The following is a 19,825-nucleotide window of genomic DNA, read 5'->3' as shown; positions in this document are numbered from 1 at the left end:
CAGACATTTCTTTATTTTTATTTTTGCTTTTTTTCCCCTTAAAAGAGAGCAGTGAGAGAGGACAGCAGACTGTGCGCTTGCAGGAGTGGCAGCACCTTGCCACCACAGAGCCACCCACCCGCTGCCTGTGATGCAAGAAGGTCACAGCACGGGCTCCTGCTCCCGTCTCTGCTCTATCTTTACGCATAGAGAATCATAGATATGAAACAGGGCTATCTAAAACCACAAGCCGCTTTTAGCTCAGTCCCATTTTCCTGCCACGAAGTGGAGATGAAACAGTTAAGAGTTGTGCCTAAACAGACAGGGGGCTTTAGGTACAAACTAAACGCTAAGGGGGTGTCCAGAAAGGCTGAGCTGAGAAGCAATTATTAACTAGAGCAGCCCCCATGCCTTCACTCGAAGCAGAGCTTTCTGCTTTTTAAGGCAGCGTAGCACCCTCTTGCTCCTACACCCGAGGCCCCTCCATCCAGCCTCCGTAGTCCCAGCAGGGCAGGGGAACGTCTTCAAGCTCTGGCCCCCTTGTTCCTGGCACAGGGACGCAGCTGAGGGTGGTGGACGGTGACTGTGGCTGAAGCCAGAGAGGGGGCCCCCGCCTGCTGCTTACAGCCGGAGGGGAGCAGAGACCCCACGGTTCAGGAGAAGGGCGGCCCCGCATGCCAGGAGCTGCAGGAGCGGGGCCAGAGGCAGCTGCCCAGCAGCGTTGAGGTGAATTTTGCCATCCAGCTTCAGGCAGCTGGCTTTCGGCGTGGCGGGGCAGCACTCCTGGTAGCAGGCAGCCTTCACGCCTTTAGCGCAGGCGGGCTTGGCAGCCTTGCAGGCCTTGCTGCATCCTGCCACAAAATCCAGGCCCGTCTTCTTCATCTGGAAGGAGAAGAGATGGTGGTGGTCGTGCCTGCCCTCCAGCATTCACATGGTGGGGACGCACACGGGCTCCTGGGCACAGCCCAGCCGTCCTGCTCTTACCCCCAAGGCCGTACCTGACAGAAGTCATACCCAACAATGCATCTCGCGGTGGTCTTCTTCCCCTTGAAACATCCGTCCCCGTGGCAGGTGAAGGCTGCACAGACTTTCCCCTACAAGACAGGACCAGAGGAGACACTGTGCTTGCTGGTGCGGACAGCAGGACGCCCAGGACAGGAGCCAGACCTGTTCCTGGGGACCCTTCCCACCCCCCCAACCCACTGCATTTCAGTATCTGTGCCATCTCAGGCATTTCACACCCAGAGATAAGCCCTCCATCTGACACTGCAGGAAACCTCACCGAAACGCCACCGCAGCAAACAAGTTTCAAGCTGCCTTTTCCTTCCTCTTCGCAAGGCTTTGCAGAGATGAGCATCTTCCCCTCCCCATTGCTCGGGTGCCCCAGCAGCACCCTGCACCCATGGGTGCTGTACAGTCAGCTGGGGCTGCTTGAACACACACAAGGGCTGGGCTTGGGACCCTTACGGGCTCTGTTCCTGCAAAGCTCATTAAGGATTTGCTCCCCTTCCAGAGGCAGTTTTTGGAAAAACAGCATTGCGTGGACCTTCTGGGGCAGTACCTACATTTCGGGGGGGAGGCCGGGGGGTGGTAGTGGCGACGGTGGTTGTGGGCGGCACGGTGGTGGCTGGCAGGTCACCTGCAGACATTAGAGGAGCCCCGTGAGGACACAGCCCATGCGGGAGAGCCACTTGGGAGTGGAACCCCAGAGCAGAGGAATCACGGCGACGCAGCCAGCCCAGCTCAGCGGGCTTTGTGCACCCATTTCCCTCGCATGCAGCAGGATTAACCCCAGCCCCCCAGCCCGGGGGAACCCCATGGGCAGTTACCGTAGGAGCTGGCATTGAGCTGCAGGCACAGCGGGGTGTTGCAGCACTCCAGGGCGCACTGCTGCAAGCTCACGCTGCTGTTGGTCCTGCACGGCTCCGCGCTGCACGCGCTGCTGCACCTGGCCGTGTAGTTTGTGCTGGAGAAACGATAAAGCTGCAATAGCAGAGCCAGAGAGAAAAAAAAACACGCTAGAAGTGTGAAGAGATGCCACCACGAAGGTGTCAAAGGGACTTGATAGATTGCAGCAGAGATAAAGGAAAACGGACTGGCATGGTCGCAGCCCTCCACCCCCCTCTCGGTGAGCTCCGTACCTCGCAGAAAGTCTCGTTGTGGCAGGCGGCCGTCTCGTTGGCGTGGGCTGCATCCTGGTAACACCTCTCCCCAGAGCACTGGAAGCTCTGGCAGGTGAGCTGGAGGGAGAACGCGCCAGGAGGTCACCGTGCAGCAAAGCCTCCTCCTGCAGCACCACCACCATCATCCCTCCCTGAACAGTTCCCCTTCCCTTCCCCCAGGAGATGCTCTCAAGGGATTTCCAGCTCCTATGAAGGACCAGGTGGGTAAAAAGCCTGGTCCTGAGGCTGTAGCAGCCTGGCCAACATCCCCCTTCCCTTTCCTTACCCTTGTTCCTTCTGTACTGTTCACAGAGACGTTGGGGGCCACCGAGGAGGTTTTGGGAGCCACAGAGGAGGCGTTGGGGGCCACCGAGGAGGCATTTGGAGCCACCGAGGAGGTGTTGGGGGCCACCAAGGAGGCATTGGAGATCACCGAGGAGGCGTTGGAGGCCACCGAGGAGGCGTTGGAGGCCGCTTTGTACTCTGGAAAACAGCAAGTTGCATCTTGGTGAAGAAAACCCCAGCCACATACTCAGCAAGCCTGCGTTCCCTGCTGAGCCACTGCCACATCGGTCACATCAGGGTTGGGATGGGGATGGCAGCAAGTGGCAGGATGTCCCAAACACGGGACAAACCCAAACAGGGTTTTTGCAGCCAGCAACGAGGGAGCTGAAAGCCAGACAACAGCCCACTAGGGACATGTTCCAATAGCTTCTCCCTCCCCCTTCCAGCCACAACACACGTGAGGAAGTCTTTTTTTGGGGCAAAACCTCTAGAAAAGGTCCCTCAGTGCAGCTCCATCCTACAGATTACAGCCAAGAGGGGACAGGGACATAGTCACAGCCTTTGCCCTGCTCCCAGCGGGAGCCCCAGCTTTCCCTGGGGTGCAGAGCTCACCTGCTGTGGCAAGAGGGCCCCAGGTGCCAAAATGAAGAGCCAAGATGCAGAGCAGCAGGCCTGGAATGGAGAGGAGATGACTGAGACCACCAAAAGCCAAATCCAGCTCCAGCAGCCTCCCCAGGAGACCAGGAATCCTTGATGGACCTCCCCAGGATGGAAGCTCCCGAAGCAGAGCCCCCGTTACCTTGAAGAGGGAGGACGAGCTGTCGCTGACCTGCCATCATCCCCACCAGCAGCCCCAGCCGAGACCTGGCAGGAAAAGGCAGAGTCAGGGCTGGGCAGCCCCAGGGGATGGTCCCACTCCAGCGGCGGCCGCTGTCACAGTGGCACAAAATCCCTGCATCTGCCCAGCCACAGCCTGGGGAAGGAGCAGACCAGGGAATAAAATCAGGACAAGCTACATAAGAGAGGCTGTCCCTGTTGAGTTTTATTTATTTATTTTTTTTCCCCAAGTAGTTCAGCACCTTGTTTTGGTCCCCATAGTGGTAGGACGCGCTCCTCAGGCAGGAAAAAGTGCCTGGCAGAAACAATACCCACCAACAGCACCTCTGAAAACTCCAATCCAGGACGTCTCAGCAGGCTCTCCACCCAGAAGTCATCCTGCGTGTAAATAACCGAGTAATTCAGCACTGAAGCCGCTTTGCTGAGGGTTTGGGCTGGCAGATTTTCCCTGCCAGGCACGTTGTCTCTCCAGCGATGGTTCCTCTGCAAGCTGCTGGCACCCTCAGCACCCAGCCCTGCTCTGGGTGCTCCAGCAAACCCCATCACTGTGCTTATTGGGCATCAGGGAGCAAGAGTTGGGCCCCTCCAGTCCCGGCTGCATCCAAAGGAGGCTGAACAAGCACAGATGGAGTCTGGGAGCTGCCTGCCCAAAGGCCGATGCCTCCGAGTGTGCTCTTCCCCGTGGGATCAGATCCAGGGCACCCCAACAGCCAGGGGATGCTCTCCGAAACCACCGAAGCTGCCACCGATGGATCCCAAGGGCTTGGCACAGCTGCTGGCAAGCAGGAGCCCCCTGGGGAGGCCACGTGCTGCTGGTTGGTGTGGTAACCCTCCAGCCCCACGGTAACGCAGATTTGTGAGCAGGAGCACCAGCGTGGGGTAGTTACCGATGCTTGGCAACACGCAGAGGTCTGCTGATGCTGCTGCAAATGCAGGAGCCTCCCAGCCCAGGATGGTGGCACCCGCATCCTTGGCACATGGGATTCTGAATTCAGAGGTGCCTGCACAGCTTCTCATCACCCAGCCCCTTGCCCTGCTGCTCACCCCATTTGGGAAGCTCTGTGTGTTTTGGTGCTTTTTTGATACCCTGCTCCCCATTAGAGGAAAAGCTCTGCTTTCATTCAAAATTTTTACCGTTTTAGCTACGGAAAGTGGAGATGTGACTCCAAAAAGTGCTGCAAGAACTAGAACGCTTCCCTCCCAACTTATGATTTAGGCTCAGATAGCATTGCCCAAAGACCTGGCATGGCTGAAGCTTGCATAGCAGCCACTGTGGGGGTTCAAGCAGAGTGAAAGAAAGCAACGGAGGCCCTCACCTTCCAGAGCAGGGCAGCCACCCCACGCAGACCAGGTTTGGCCAACCCTTACTGAACAGGGTGCTGCTCCTGCACAGCCAGACCCAGCTCCAGGCCAGGCTGAGAACAAACACCCACCAGACACAGCCTCATCCCGAGGAGAGTGACATTTCCCCAGAGCAGAGGAAGGAAAAAGCTCCCAGCATTGACTCACCCTTGTCTGTCTATGCCCTGAAGCCCCCGTGCACCAGTGAAATCCTGCTCGCTGCCTGCGCCTCCGAGCACCGACAGCAGCTGCGGTACCTGCAGCACCCTGGTGCCAGCGACCAGCCCCACCCTTGCCAACCACTGGCTGCACAAACCATCACCCAGGGAGAGGTGTTTGTTACCTGCTGGATTTGGAAATGCAAATGTCTCTGCACAGTGGGGAGGAAAAAAAAAAAAAAAAAAAAAAAAGGATTTTTCAGGCTAGAGACATCATACAAGCCAACTCTATACCAAAATGAAACCCCGCTGGAGGTAGCATGAGGACTGCCACAAAGGATGAACACAGCCTCTGCATGATGCCCCTTTTCTCCTCGCTGGACTTGCAATTCATGTGGCAGCACGAATGTTCTGGATTATGTACAGACAGCTGTGATGGTTTTACTCAGGTGGGCAGCCGAGCTCCGCCACAACTGCTCTCTCACTCCCCCTCTCCTTCCAGGTTGGAGCAGTTTTCTCCTGAGGGATGGACCCCATGGTACGGACCCATATCTGGATCAGTTCTGGAAGAGCTGCTGCCTGTGGGAAGGCCACGCCGGATCAGTTCATCAAGGACTGTATCCCATGGGAGGGACCCCACAGCACAGGGGACGAGAGTGACCGAGAAGGAGCGCTGTAGGCTGACCATAACCCCCATTCCCCCATGCCGCTCGGGGGGAAGGAGGTGGAAGAGGGTGGATGGGGGGGAAGGTGCTTTTTGTTTCTTTCCTTTGTTTCTCACTTCTCTAGGTTGTTAATAATAAGCAATAAATCTTACTATCTCCCTATGCAGAGTCTGTTTTGCCCATTACAATAATTACTGTGTGATCTTCTTGTCCTTATCTCAACCTTTGAGCCCTTTTCATCATATTTTCTCCCCGTTCCTCTTTGAGGAGGGGGAGTGAGAGAGCGGCTGTGGTGGAGCTTGGCTGCCCACTCGAGCGGAACAACGACAACATCTCTGCACAGGGCTGAGGAGCAGTAAGAATTCTCCTAAAGTCACGACAGTCACGTGTAAATGCAGTGTGTTCCTGGGTTAACCATGCTGCACCGCAGCTCAAGAGAGCCACCAAAGAAAGGATCTGCACTAGCATCTACCAGGTCTTTCAAGTCAACACCAATGCTGGAGAAGTGAAAACAAACTGCACACACAGCCCAAACTAAACCAATCCCAGTTATTTGTTCCCTGGAAAAAGCTTAAAAGGGACCCTAGCACCCTAAAAGGGAGGCAGAGCTGAGGTAAAAGCAGCAATGCAAGCCACGTAAGTTTGTTCTGCAATGAAGTCCTAAGAAAATTATATGCTTACAGAAAGATATAGTACAGAACCACTACTCATTGGCAGCACACAATGTTCATGGGTGCTTTAAAACAGTCAATCCTCAACAAAAATAATTTCCATCCAAACTGGAAGAAACAAAAAGTAATAATTTCTGACAACTCATACCGTGCAGAAAGCTTTTTAAAAACACCATAATCAAATCTCTTCCTTCCAACATACAAAAGGAGATTAGTTTTCAGCACTTCCTAAGTTAAAATCAGTTTATTTTTCAGCTTTTTTTTTTTTTTAATATAAAATAATGTCACAGGTCTGCGCTTCACAAGGGGCTTACTAGAAAGAGATTCTATAAAGTATCGTTGAAATCTACGATCATGCAAATACAAAATCCAGGAAATGAAGAGGAGTCAGAACTGCTGCCACTTCGCTGCTTTTTCAGATGTGAAATCCTTCACTTGGGAAAGTTACAGCAGCCCTTGACGTTTCAAGTCTTCATAGGTCTTCTTGTTCACCACATTCCCACTGGAGTCTTCATATTCCTCCTAGAATGAAGTGAACAGTTTAGAGACACCCGCACACAGCTTGACTGGGGTTGTTACAGCATTCACATTTTAGCTCCAGCTTCATCTGCTGAGCAAAACCGCCCTGCCAAGAACCTCCCTACTTGAAGGTAGGCAGTGGATCTACCAGCAAGCTCCAGACAGAGATCTTACCTACTCGGAACTATCACAAGCTGTATTACAGGCTACATTTCCCACCGCACTCCAGTCTTACCCAGTTGCCCTTTATACTACTGAAAAACATTTTGAGACAGAGCTCAAGAAAAGGCACTAGTTTAAGTGAACACACTGCTCAGAACAGTTCCTTGTCCTTCTCACAAAACAAAGACAACACTGGTACTGTAAAGCAATGTATTAAAAGATGTTTATGCAAAGAGATGGGTCTACCCTATCAGAAGGAGTTTGCAATCCAGCACAAGAAGTGCTTTTCATGTATCAGCAACAGGAGCTGTACACCTAGCAGCATAGGCTCCTGCCTAACCCTCCAGCATGCAAGGGATTATCTTAGAAGTTCTTCTGACAGTTATGCAAGATAAAAGAGGAGTCCCAAGTAAACAGGCCTAGAAATATCCAAATGCTCTGTAACATCTCACCTCTGTATCAGGCTGCCATCTCTCCGAAGCTTTCTGTAGTTTCAGTTTTGCCCACACTGTAAACACAAAGTCATAAAGGATCTGAATGTTTTGGACAGAACTAGTTAACATGAACATTCTTATCTCACATGTTTCCTGTTCTATGCAAAGAAATGCCATCAAGACTTACGTGAGACCGCATCCTCAATCTGTGTGACGTTAGCAAAGTGTGCAGTGTTGGGAATGCCCAGGCATCTCATTCCATGAGCATGTCGCCACTCCTGGGGACAAGAGGTCAGTATATAAGACAGAATGCCACCTCGGCCACAATGCCAGAGACTACAACAGCAAAGATCAAAATACACATCTACCAGTCCTAAACAACCCTATAGAAATATTTTTTCTGCATTTTAGATGGTAACAAAACTCTGGTAGGCAATAAACACACTGTACCAGTCAGGACTGGATACTGGAATTAGTGTTCAAACAACAGGGGACTACAGAAATTGACAGAAGAGATTGTCATGTACCCTAAACATACAATTCCAACATCATGGCCCTGCAGCATCATTGCAGACACATTTTAGAAGTGGAGTGAGTGCAGCTCAGATGCTCCAGTGATTTACTAGTTACTCATTATTGAGATAATTTGAACGTACTACTGATGTGTTTGTAGCAAGACGTTACTTACCGCAAAGTGACGCTGAAAAGCTTTGGGCCCTCGGTAGGTGTAGTTACCGCAAATCTCACAGTTGTAGTTGATGTTTAAACCATGTAATTTATATAACCAGTACGGGATTGGCTGAGAAGGAAAGACAAACAAAGATTAGGCTAAAGGGCAAGGCAGATTCAAACAGAAGAGTAGCATGGAGTCAGGTGAAATCTCCCACTCATCCAGCGTTGACAGTTACCTTGCCATCCCAACCAAGAGGCAGATTTTTAGGATTATAAATGATTTCATTTTCTTCATCTTCGCTCTCACTCTCACTGATCTGCTCTTCTTCCTCCTCCTCCCTCTCTTCCCCTGTCCGTGCTTGCTTACGTTGCACATTCTCATGAGTAAGATGTCTCTGTTCCTAAATGCAAGAAATGAGAAAATTTTTCACACAACAGCAACAAACTAAGGGCAAACTATGGCAATGCAAAACAATTCCCCAGTGTACAGAGAGAGAGAAATGACAGCACTCTCATTTACCTTAGCCCAACAACCTAAAAGTTTTTAGTGTAACATTTGTTACTTCAAAAGAATTAAGAACTTGCACTAGTGTGAGCACTTCTTCCAAGATAGCAAGCCAACAGCAGCAGCCTTCATGCTAAAGGCAATTGCCCAAAACAAAAGTAAGGACTTGAGGCAAGTATCAAGGCAGACAAAGTAAAAGCTTGCAACATCCAATAGCTTAGATGTAAAATAGAAACTCTCTACATTGATATGGTGCCTGGAAGGAAAAAAAAAAATATAATAAAAAGGCAGGCTCGCCCAAAGGGAGCCTCTGTGTTTGGCTTGGGATAGACACAAGATATGTCTGTTCACAGGAGCCTGCAAATAACTAATGGAAACAAAAACATAGCCTTTTCTGTCAGTAAGTAGAATATGATGAGTTATCTGCTTACATGCACTTTTAAACATCATGACTCTGGAAATATAACCAGCTCTTCTGCACACACTGTCTGTGAAGGATGACCTTCCCGTCACCACCATTGACAGGTCTGCAACTGAACGCTCAAAGACAAAATAGAATTCTTACCCCAAGAACTTCTACATATTCGTATATCTGAGCTTCCAGGAATGCAAGATCTTTATTTCTTTCAGTGTCTCTGGAAACAGATACGGAAATTTTATTAACATCATTCCAGAACTGCAAACACCATGGGTACACTGAGCTCCTAAGGGCACATCTGACTGGCAAGCAGCAAGAAAACAGAAACAAGTATTTAACAGCTCATTCAGCTGTGGGATTCAGCACTGCAATCTTCCACCTGGTTCAGGACCATATTGTCTGACATGAAAGGCTTCTAATACTCTAGGAACCTCTCCATCACAACTAGACAGGGGTGACGTTTATAGTCACTTTTCATAGAAGTGAAGGGGTTAATGCCCACCCAAAAATGATACTTAAGAGCTCACCTTTTGCTTCCTTTTGTCTTTGGATTCTTAGCAAACAAGGAAGGATCAAGTGATTCTAGGGATTTGCCTTTAGTGCTAAAAAGTCTCTGAGCACGCTCTTCCAGAGTCCTATGGAGAAGCACAGAGGAGATGAGATCACAGCTTATATTGCCAAAAAAATATTTGAATTCATGCAACAAAGTTATAAATTTAGCTTTTAAGAGATCATGATATTTCCTATGATTTTTGTGTTAATACTTTTGACCAAATTCTCTATAGAGGATACTTCAGTACAACACACTGCATCACAAAATTCCTTGACTGGTTCTCACTGCATTGTCTTTTTAAGCATCATAAGGTAATTCTTGTACAATAAAGACCACAAAACATATCCCACGAAGAAATGCAAGGCAAGACAACCTCGAAAACTGAAAAGAAATTATAAAAATACTGTCTTACCCGCCACACTTTAGTCCCAGGGCCAATAAAGCTGATTTTAATCTGTCCAGCCCCAGAGAAGCCAATTCCTATTCAATAAAGTAAATCACAGTAAGAGAGAAGCTATTAAAAAAATACAATATGGGTGTACATCTGTTTTAACTCATCAAAAAGGGGGGAAAAAAGAGAGCGAATGACGTGCCACTCCTCACTGAAGGAGTGACAATTGCGACAATCTAACTAGATCCCTCAAGTTACAGCCCTCTAGTGGGAGAAATTAAATCACCAACGTGAAGTTTTATCCAGAGAGTGCAGAGCCAGAAATGAAAGCTCATAAAGTAAAATTACAGAAAAAAAAAAAAAAAACACGAATGGCTAAACTTCCACCTGCTCAAAATTTACAATTAGGTGCAGAGCACTGAAAACCTACCTCCCAAGAGGAAAATGCTGAGAGATCCAGGTGGGCTCCAGCATGAGTGAGTGCACTGCTGGTTTCTTTCTGCCAAGAAAAGACACATCAAAATCTGTGTGACACCCTCTCAGATTTGGTGTAATGCAAAATCCCAACCTCAAGAAAGGCAGTTCATTTCACATAGGGAAAAAAAATATCTACCACTAGAGTGAGCAATGAAATAACAGAAGAGGTTCAAAGTAAGCAAGTGTTTTAAAAGGTTCATTTTAAATTCAAGTTAGCTTCAAACTGCATCTTTGTGAAGCACAGCTTCACACCTTGCTATAAGATTTAACACTGCTGATTCACAGAAAACCTATCCCAAATCCAGAAGCATTCACAAGGACTCAATGACTGCTCACCGGCCAACCAGGGAAAGTTCCATTATCCCACTTTTTCTCAAACTCAGTCTGAATTTTCCCAAAAAGTTCATTCTGGTCCAGTAATGGCTTCACGCGATCTGTGTACTCCTGTAGGTACTCAAGAAGCATTTCAAGGTACCTGCCGGAGTAATCATTAGCACAGACAATTCCATATCAAATTAGTGATATAACGATATGAAAGTCATCAAGATTAGGATAGTTTTTAAACACAGGATTTCTATATGCAACAGCCACAATGACAAAGTGTCTCTACAGGGTAAGACCCCAATGGCTTTCCTTATTTTGTTATGCTTCACGTCTCCTCAGGGCTCATCAGAGATACAACTGCATTACTATGGGTTAGTGACCCAATGAGCCATTGAGCTTAGCTGATGTAAACTACAGTCTTAATAGCTGTACACTTCAGAAGCAAATTCCTTCTTATCAAGTGTCATAAATGAAGCAGGTAGGCAAAAAGGTTTACCTCTTATATTCAGCATTTTTTCTCTCTTTGGGAATATCAAAGAGTTGGTCAAATGTAGATAAGTAAGTGATGTAATCCAGTTTCTATGAACAAAAAAAGTTTGAGTCAGACTTTATACAGATGCAGCCAAATCAACAACCCATTTCCAGTTACCAGACCAGGAGAAAAGCGCCAGCCCATGCCTTTATTCTGGATGGACTGCTTAGTGCTGGGGTTTTCCATGTGTTTTCTAACACATGGCCTTAGATACCTGTTAGTACTTGGTAGCAGAAGACAGGATTTTTATGAGGCCATCATTACATTAAGGACAGAGACAATAAATTTAAGAGAACAAGAAAGAAGAGTCATGAAGCAGCATTCAGAATTCATCCGCTGTCAAGCTGTATGTGCAAAAAAGTGCTTTGAAATAACTGTTTAGAAATAAACTATGTTACATTTCAAAACAACAAGAAAACAAATTACCAATGAAACAAGCAAGGAAAAGAACCCTCAACGTTAAGCACAGAAGACTAGAAATAGCTGATCGCCCAGGCTCACTCAGCCACTTACCTCTGATGATTTTAGGTTAATGTATTTGAGATAGCAATCGTGCAGATCCAAGTATCGGCCATACCCCTCCTCATCTGTGAACTCCACTAGATCTGTAGGAAAGAATATCAAGCGCTTCATTACGACCTTAATATTCTCTTCGTGTTATACATGTGCTTTGGAACCTGAAAAGAATTAGCTGTGTACTAATTTATGCTTCAGGAAGATATTTATAATGCAAGTGGAATACTTATTGACACAGAGAAGCAACAAGGCATCTGGGCAATACACCAGAACATTCCCCAAGAGAAGCACCATGACTGTGGAGTATTCCAAGGTGGCTACAGTTCAGGAGAATTTAAATGAAATAAGAATTGTCAGAAGTAGCAGAGTAAAAGAGAAGTACGTCTCTGAAAGACATAAGTTTGGACAGGTCACTAAATAATACCTGTCAAGCAAGCATGGTATTCTCACCCAAACTGGCCTCAGAAAAAAAAAAAATAGACTTACTTTGAGCCTCTTCGCTCGGGTTGTCTCTGGCCTTTAACAGCTCCTCAAACTCCACCGACATTGGAACACAAATCTGCAAGAAGAGACAGAAGTTACAGAAAAAGTGATTACTTCAGCTAACATCCCAAAATAATTAATACAAAATCAAAATATATTGTAAACAATAAAAGCAGTAACTGGAAAGGTATCCAAAGCATTTCTGCAACATCACGTTTGCACAAAGAAAGAGGCAGTACTACCCAGTCACCCCGACTTTAGCCAGCATTAGACAGGCAAAACTGAACGCTCAGCAGCAGGTGGCTCCCAAACAGTGTGCAGGGGCCATGGTCAGCATCTCACATTTTCTCCTACTCATACAGATCTCACAAGAGCTTATATAAAGCCTCCAAAGCACCATCTGTTCTTGAATATTTTATTTTCTTGAATGATATTTTAATATACTTCATACTTATACGTTAAGGCAATGAAACAGAACAGCAACAAAAGTCTGTTTATTGCAGGGATGAGGTCCAACAGACCACAAAACAGCTATTCTTATGAAGCAGTTAACTACTCACCTCATTCGGATGCTTCCGGTGAAACTCTTTAATTTGTTTCAGTCTGTTGTAGAACTCTGCAAACTCATTTGGTCCTGAAATGGCACTGAGCTCTTCCTTTCGTAAGCTAGGAGTTCATGAAAAAGATCAGGTTACAAATGAAAAGGAGAACACATTTACACTCCTAGATTTTTTCAAGGTCCAGCGCCGCATTCTGATTACACAAAACCCCAGCGAGACTGACTGCAAAGCCTCGCAAAGACAGTTTAGCCTGCTGGGCTTATGCTTGGGCGGTCCAGGTCATGTCTCTCACTGAAAATGCAGTAAACTCACAAACCTTTGAGGCAATTGACAGGTGGCTCAATCCAATAATATAATGAGAAGTTTAAATGCATTTATGCAGGATTTAATGTGAAGCCCAGGTCCTGCTCTAGCAGGTTTAGTGTCACCATGGCGCAGTGTCTCATGGAGCAGCATTACTCCTCGTGTGTTTACACCACATTCAGAGAAGCCCCCGCGTTCCTCACCTACAAACCACGAGGCAAAGCACACGGAGCAGCCACCTGCGTGGACACACACCTCAGGCATTCACTGCTCGGGCCACCACTTACCCATCCTTGTCATCGTACAGGTCCCTCAGGTTGCCGCTCACTTCCATGTACCTCTAAAAAAAAAAACACCAAAAGAAACCACAGGATGAAAACGAGAGGGCCACGGGCGCCCAGCACCCACTCCTTGGGGGCTGCTCTGGCAGAAACCCGGCGCTGGCGGCACTCACGTCCTGCATGGCCCGGGTGCGGTGGTCGGAGTTGATCTGGTCGCGGAGCTGCGGGGAGAGCGGCGGCGTTAGCGGGGACCACACAACCCCCGGCTGCCCCCAACCCCCCGGCTGTCCCCAACCCCCTACCAGCCCTCCCCCGCGGCCCCCCGGGCGCACCGTGGACTTCTTGGTGAGCATCTCCTTCACCATCACGTCCATCAGCCGCTCCCGCTCCTCATGGTAGCGCCGCTGCTGCTCCAGGATCGTCTCCATCGTCCCTGCCCGCCCTGCGCTCCTCTTCCGGGCCCGCCTGCGCAGCGCCGAAAGGCTCCGGCTCCGCCTGGGGCCTGGCGGAAAGGTTCCGGGGGGGGCGGAAAGGTTCCGGCCCCTGGGGTCCCCGTGCCCGGCTCCTAGACGTTTTTTTTTTTTACCGTTGGGTTTTAGCTGCTCCTCTCTGTAGAATCACTGGACCCTAGAATCGTTAGGGTTGGAAAAGAGCTCCAAGCTCATTTGGTCCAATCACCCCCCTACCACCGCCACCCCCTGCCCCTGTCCCCCAGCACCACGTCCAACCTCTCCCTCAACACCCCCAGGGACGGGGACTCCCCCACCTCCCTGGGCAACCCGTCCCAACGCCTGAGCGCTCTTGCTGAGGAGAAATGTCTCCTCATTGCCAGCCTGAACCTCCCCTGGCACAACTCGAGGCCGTTCCCTCTGCTCCTGGCACAGTTCCCTGTGAGCAGAGGCCGCCCCCAGCTCCCCACCCCTTCCTTCCAGGCAGTTGCAGAGAGCAATGAGCTCTGCCCTGAGCCCCCCTTCCCCAGCCCAAACACCCCCAGATCCCTCAGCTGCTCCTCACAGGACTTGTGCTCCAGGTCCCTCACCAGCTTCGTAGCCCTTCTCTGGACATACTCCAGGGCCTTGATGTCCTTGTACTGTAGTGTAGTGAACCCCTTCTTGTAGGGGTTCAAAGCTGAACACAGTGCTCGAGGGAGGGCTGAGCACCAACAAATCCTGCCCCAAATGCTGCCAGCAGGGTTGTGCACACAGGTGCAGCCTGAAGCAGCCTTGAAGCCTCTCAGAAGCTCAGCACAGGTGTAAGCACCATGCCCACCCTGGCAGGACACGTGCACGAAGTCCCTTTGACCAAAGACACCCACTGTTGAGCCCGCTGGTGTCCCCACACGAAGGGGCAGCACACACAGCCCCCATACCTGAACCCACCCAGCAGCTCCGCCACCACAGCATCTGTCAGCCCCACATCCACGCACTGTCCTCTACGTATCCACCCTGCCACCATGCTGTGGAGCCCACACCACAGAGAAGGCAGGAAAGAGCGCTTGGAGAAGTCATGGCTTGAATTACCCTCCTCAAAATCACTGTGAGCGCTCCGAAACTCTGCCCCTGCCTGTCTCTGGAGGCAGGAGGCAACTCCTGGGCAGCGTCAGGGCTCGCCTGGGGATGGGATGAGCACCATGGGTGCCCCCAGGCAGGTGCGAGCCCATCCCTGCCCGCGGCCGGGACGAAAGCCTCCAACCTGAGAGCAGCTGGGGCAGCGTTACACAGCTGTGAATCACAGTCCGAACGAGAACAGGCCTGAAGGAATGAAACGTGTCCGGTCCGGTATGCAGCCTCCCTCCCCATCTGCCTTGGGTCACAGTTCCTTCTCTTACTACCTGGCGAACACGGGCTTGTAAGCCCGGCAGGCTTTCAGCAGCGTGACTGCACCCAAGTGACATGATCCTGGAGGAAGTCCTCCCATAAAGGCCTCGGCTGTGACCTTCCACTTTCACTTGGATTTTAATTACCCCCTTCAGATCCACCCTAAATGCCAAGGAGAGAGCATGCCAGTGCTTTGCCCCCACTGCCAAATGCAAAGTTATAATTAAATTTTAACTCATAAATAAATTATTCATATTTTTTTCTACCATGCATAATTAATTACTTTAAGCCAAAAGAAACAACAAAAAATCGGGCTTAATTATGACAGACAAACATGATCCTGCCCTGGGAACAGTCAATTCGCTGAGGCGAGAATGATCCTGGTGGTAGGAATATTGTCTTTAATTACTCTCTTGTACTACAGGCTGCCCCTAAGTACGTCACTTCTTCCTCACGAATGCCTATCTAAAAATAAAAACAGAGATAAGATTCCGAACTTAGAGTTCTTCCCTTTCCCTTTGCATGAAACTTCATTCCGGGAAAGGTAAGGAGCTGAAATCTAGAAAGGTTCCCCCCGGCCACATGGGTCTTTGTCGGGGGCTGTGGCACTGGGTGGGTGGGTGCAGAGGCGCCTGGCCCCTTCTCCTTGACCCTCAGTAGCAGCACCCTAGGGAGAAGGCAGGCTCTGGGATGAGCTGTGCTGGTGCTGGGAAGGTAGAGTCAGAGCAGCCGCTGCGCCTGGCGCTGATGTGGGGACAGAGCAGGGGCGATTTTCCTGCAAGGAGAGGTGGGACGGTGGGAGCAAACCTGGCTCTGCGAGCTCCTGCTGCCTCCCTGCCTCCCCAGCCCTGCGCTGCATGCCTGGAAGAAGGGAAGGGAGCTGGGGAAGCACGCAGGATGCCTCCAGGGTCCAACCCCACTGCAGCCACATCCCCACCCTCCAGCAACAGAGACAAAGGAGACCAAGACCAGCTCGCCCTTTAGCACCAGCTCTGCTGCTACCCCAGGACCTGCAGCAGTGGCGAGGCCGTGCTGGCGCCATGACCCGACGCTGCCCGAACATGCACGAGGCTGGGAGAGGGGCGAACGCCAGCAGGCAGCCGGGAGCCGAAAAGTCTGCTTGGAAAGGGAGAGAACCAGCCCAAGGGCAGGGAAAAATGAAGCTTGCAGAGAGCCTGAGCGGGAACACGGGGCAGGAGCCGCTGTGTGCCTCTCTGGAGAGGCTGTGCCCATCGGGACGGTGCAGGAAAGCCCAGCTCCGGCACATGGTTGGTGCCAGGGGCTCCTCCTGCACCCCCAGTGCTGCCTTGGGTTCCCAGCGAGGTTCCCTGCTCCCCCCCCCCCCCAGCCCCAGCACTGCTCGCCTGGCTGAATAATATTTTCATGCCTGTTTCAGACCCGCGCTCTGGGCGTCCCGGGGGACGTTTGTGCATGACATCACCCTCCCCCTCCCGTAAATCAGGCACGGGGCCGTGCACAGCCATGACCCATTCATGACAGGGATAAAATCCAGATGTTCCAGCGCTACGTGCAGCTGGGTCATTTCCTTTTTTGGCTAAAAACGTGAGGCTCTTGAGGCTGACTGAAAGAGGAGCCCGGGGGCCCTTTGTACAGAAACCTTTTGTGGTTAATCCCTGGAAACAGCGCTGCAGAAACAAGGAGTTGCGGTGCTGCTGCTGCAGGACGGGCTCAGCTGGAAACCTCCAGGGCCTGAGCTGCTCGCTCCTTGTTTGAGGCCGAGCGGCAGCAAAACCAGAGCCCGGTGCAGGTCGCAGGGCAGCAACAGCTACAAAAATCTTACATGAAAAAAAAAAATTAAAAAAAAACAACACGAGCTGCCAGAGGTGATGTTTGCAGGAGCTGGGAGAGTGCGCACACAGAGCCAGAGCTGTGGTCCCGTTGCAGCACCCATGGGAGCTGCCGGCGCTGTGCTGGGGGATGGAGAGGGGTGCAGGGGGCCATTGAGTGTGGAGGAAGCTGTGGCAGCTGTTAGTAAATGAAAAGGAATCTGCGGAAAATAGTTTCAGATGTTCGGGGAATAACTGGCTCCCCAGCTGATAAAAGTGAGTAATGAGCACACAGCGCTGCGGGGCAGGCTGCCAGGAGGAGACCGCTCACCCCAGCTGGAGACCGCAGCCACATCCCCAGCAAAGCCCCCCCCAAACCGGGAGCGTGGGGCGCGGGATGGGGAAGCTGCTCGGTGTAGTGGGGTACGAGCCCGTGTCCTGGCTGCTGCTGAACCCCAAAGCCAGCCCCAAAACAGGACAGCCTGCCTGGACAGACAGACAGGCACCCCAGCGGGGTGAGGGAGCTGCCATTCCTCTGTCCTGGCCCCAAAGGACCCGTACAGCCGATGTGGTTTGGGGAAGGGGAAGCAAGAGGATAGGGAGAGTGCAGCCCCATCCCTCTGTGGGGTTTGGGATAAGGACAAGGCCGTCAGGCGGCCCTGCCCCTCGAGAAATACACGGGAGCGAGTGTCACTAAAACAGTTTATTATAGAAAGCCGTAGGAAACGTACAGGAGGCTGAGGTTGAGGACACTTCCTTCTAGAGACTGCTCCAAGCACCTCAAAGTAGCAAACACACAAACTCTGATTTGCCTGCATCAAAGCTTTCAAACGAGGGTTCAACGGGGATCAGAATGCAGAGTTAATAACACTTCAACATGCATAACTTCTTTTTTTTTTACTCCTACGTGAATCCTGGGCAGGGGGGCTAGCCCCTTCATCCCGCAGCTGGTTACAAAATGACAGATATTCATGACAAAAGAGTAAAAAAGGAGAAAAAAAAACAAAACACAAAGAAAAACACAAGAAGATGCCTTCAGAGAAGCACGTGGCGGTCTAAGCAGAAAAGCAGGGCTGGGACAAGTACCCCGAGCAGGACAGAGCAGAGGGGATGGAGACAAGGCAGGCACAAGCACCCCCCTGCAGAGGGGCTCTGGGGGGGCCCAGGGCCAGCCCAGCACCAGGCAAGGATGGCAGAAGCCCTTGGGTGAGCTCAGGGTGTCCTGTTGTATGCAGTTAGGACGAAGCAGAGCCTTGGAGACACAAAGCCCCTCGCCAGGAGCCCCATGCACACCACGGATGCTCAGTACTGGCAGGAACAGGCTGGGGACACTGGGACAGAGCCCTGAGGGTCCCTGGGACTTGGGACGGAGCGCTCCAGATCTGTGAGCACTGCCAGCTCCCTTTCTGCTCCTAATTGAGCACTCTGCCACTGAACCATGCTGAGAAAAGGGCCTGGCACGCAGGCAGCGAGGTGGCTAGGGACATCCGGAGGTCGATTTCATTGGGTGACATGCTCTGCTCCTGGCCACGCTCCAGTCTTGGTGTCCCCAAACCTCCCAAAATAGGGCAGAGAGCCCTGCATGCATGGGCTGTGCAGGGGTGAAGGGAAGGCTGTGCTGCAAAGCCACCTGGGGCACGGGCTGAAGGGCCAAGCTGTGTGGACAGGGAGCTGCAGCCTTACAGCACGCAGAGCGAGGGGAGCACCCGGGGAAAAGAGAAGGCTCGGTGCTGTGCCAAGGGGAGCGAATGCATGCTGCCAGCGTGCAGACCCGGCAGCCCAGCGCTGAAGCCGCTGCTGCCGCCCTTTGCTCAGCTCATGCCCGGTCAGACAGGAAGCAAAAGGAAAGAGTAAATAATGGGGGGATCTCAAAGCTCCTTTTTTTTCGACTTTATTTAGCTTTGGCTCCGCACAGAGCCTTAGCGTAGCATACTCTAGCCTTCAGGGAGGGGCACAAGGAACCTCCTGAACACACCGTGGTTCGGGGGCAGCCCTCATCTCCTACGCCTCGTGCCCGGCCCTTGAAATGCTGTCAGGGGGATCTGGCACAAAGACCCTGAAGAATAGAGAAAGCCCCTGCCCCACGGTGTCGTCAGAGGCTCATAGGTCGCTGCTGCAGTCGCGGCACAGGATCTCATCATTGTCAGGGATAAAGCCCTTCCCGACCAGCGAGGTGTTACAGCGGGCGCAGTTAAAGCAATTATGGTGCCAGTGACGGTCCTCGAAGGAGACGTATTTACCTCCACCAAAGCCTGTGGGAGGGACAGAGCACAGCGTTAAAATCCCTGGGACACTCGGACAAGTTGTCTGCACAGACATGGGTTCATCTCCAGGCCAGCTGCCAGGGTACCAAACACCCTGCAGAAATGAACACGTCTGAAATATGGATCTCCACTCTCAGTGAAGAGGAGCAAAATGATTTTACTGTAGATTCTGCTGGGCTGCAGAAGCTGGGCTGAACAAGCTTGTGGGGTGGAGATGGGTGAGCATCACATGGACCCAGGCGAGCTGCAGAGGGCAGCTTTGCCCCAAGGAGTTCCCCTGGGAACTCAGCCACGTCCTGCCTGAAGGAAGTGCCTTGTCACCAGGGCTGTCCCACTCACCTGTGATGGGCTTTGTGCAGGCACTGCACTTCTTGGCATAGAGGTTTCCAAAGCACTTGATGCAGTAGGGGTTGTCATCCTGGGAGGTGAACTGCTGGCCAGCCAGGGGGGTCTTGCAGCCCGTGCAGACGAAGCACTCCTTGTGCCACGGCTCGTCCCGGTAGGTCACCCCTCCCTTGGTCAGGGTCTGCAGGAAGAGAGAGCACACGGGTGACACACAGGCACGGCCATGCAGGAGGTGCTGTCACCCAGGGTGCTGGCACCCAAATCTTTTTCTGATGGGGCTTGGAGAGGGCTGGAGCACAGCCTGCACATCCCTGGCACTGTTGGAGCAGAGCAGCCACTGACAGGCAGCAGCTGGGCCATCCACGAGTCCCCTGTCCTCTCCTC

At 51.3% G+C, this 19,825-nt stretch overlaps 3 protein-coding genes and 1 long non-coding RNA gene across 9 annotated transcripts in view; 1 reads left to right on the top strand and 3 right to left on the bottom strand.

Moving 5' to 3' along the window:
- Window positions 1-3,285, bottom strand: LOC137843072 (uncharacterized). Its single transcript, XM_068657893.1, has 8 exons — window positions 3,226-3,285; window positions 3,039-3,098; window positions 2,428-2,624; window positions 2,121-2,219; window positions 1,809-1,962; window positions 1,545-1,618; window positions 978-1,073; window positions 1-861 (listed from the first exon to the last, which is right to left on the bottom strand). The coding sequence occupies exons 1-8, from the start codon at window positions 3,263-3,265 to the stop codon at window positions 601-603; spliced, it is 981 nt and encodes a 326-aa protein (XP_068513994.1). The 5' UTR covers window positions 3,266-3,285; the 3' UTR covers window positions 1-600.
- A 3,042-nt stretch (window positions 3,286-6,327) lies between these two features.
- On the bottom strand, window positions 6,328-13,786 carry SF3A3 (splicing factor 3a subunit 3). Its single transcript, XM_068657891.1, has 17 exons — window positions 13,561-13,786; window positions 13,402-13,449; window positions 13,235-13,287; window positions 12,645-12,750; window positions 12,088-12,160; window positions 11,599-11,690; window positions 11,050-11,132; window positions 10,566-10,704; window positions 10,183-10,251; window positions 9,774-9,841; window positions 9,336-9,443; window positions 8,956-9,025; window positions 8,122-8,286; window positions 7,902-8,012; window positions 7,401-7,491; window positions 7,232-7,287; window positions 6,328-6,620 (listed from the first exon to the last, which is right to left on the bottom strand). The coding sequence occupies exons 1-17, from the start codon at window positions 13,654-13,656 to the stop codon at window positions 6,543-6,545; spliced, it is 1,506 nt and encodes a 501-aa protein (XP_068513992.1). The 5' UTR covers window positions 13,657-13,786; the 3' UTR covers window positions 6,328-6,542.
- Window positions 13,787-15,535: 1,749 nt separating this feature from the next.
- On the top strand, window positions 15,536-17,840 carry LOC137843078 (uncharacterized). The gene is made up of 2 exons (XR_011089333.1): window positions 15,536-15,589; window positions 15,990-17,840. It is a non-coding gene; the product is annotated as an uncharacterized lncRNA (long non-coding RNA).
- Window positions 17,521-19,825, bottom strand: part of FHL3 (four and a half LIM domains 3) — a 28,008-nt gene continuing 25,703 nt past the window's right edge. For all 6 annotated transcript variants that reach the window (XM_068657899.1, XM_068657897.1, XM_068657894.1 and 3 more), the window contains 2 exons: window positions 19,436-19,622; window positions 17,521-19,084 (listed from right to left, as the gene is read on the bottom strand). In XM_068657899.1, coding sequence (XP_068514000.1) covers window positions 18,933-19,084; window positions 19,436-19,622 — 339 coding nt within the window. In that variant the 3' untranslated portion in view covers window positions 17,521-18,932. The remainder of the gene's footprint in view (window positions 19,085-19,435; window positions 19,623-19,825) is intronic.

The sequence above is a fragment of the Anas acuta genome, chromosome 21 (genome assembly GCF_963932015.1).
Source record: "Anas acuta chromosome 21, bAnaAcu1.1, whole genome shotgun sequence".
In the NCBI taxonomy this organism is placed as follows: Eukaryota; Metazoa; Chordata; class Aves; order Anseriformes; family Anatidae; genus Anas; species Anas acuta.
This window is presented reverse-complemented; position numbering and strand designations above follow the sequence as displayed.

Bases quoted from the DNA above. Each gene is read 5' to 3' on its own strand.
- LOC137843072 (XM_068657893.1), bottom strand. From the start codon at position 3,265: ATGATGGCAGGTCAGCGACAGCTCGTCCTCCCTCTTCAAG. The intron at 1,619-1,808 runs GTAACTGCCCAT...TAATGTCTGCAG, and splicing joins GCTCAATGCCAGCTCCTACG to GTGACCTGCCAGCCACCACC. The intron at 862-977 runs GTACGGCCTTGG...TTCTCCTTCCAG, and splicing joins TTGGGTATGACTTCTGTCAG to ATGAAGAAGACGGGCCTGGA.
- SF3A3 (XM_068657891.1), bottom strand. From the start codon at position 13,656: ATGGAGACGATCCTGGAGCAGCAGCGGCGCTACCATGAGGAGCGGGAG. The intron at 12,161-12,644 runs GTGAGTAGTTAA...CTCTTCTTGCAG, and splicing joins ACCGGAAGCATCCGAATGAG to ATTTGTGTTCCAATGTCGGT. The intron at 9,026-9,335 runs GTGAGCTCTTAA...ATCTGTTTCCAG, and splicing joins AAGACAAAAGGAAGCAAAAG to AGACACTGAAAGAAATAAAG.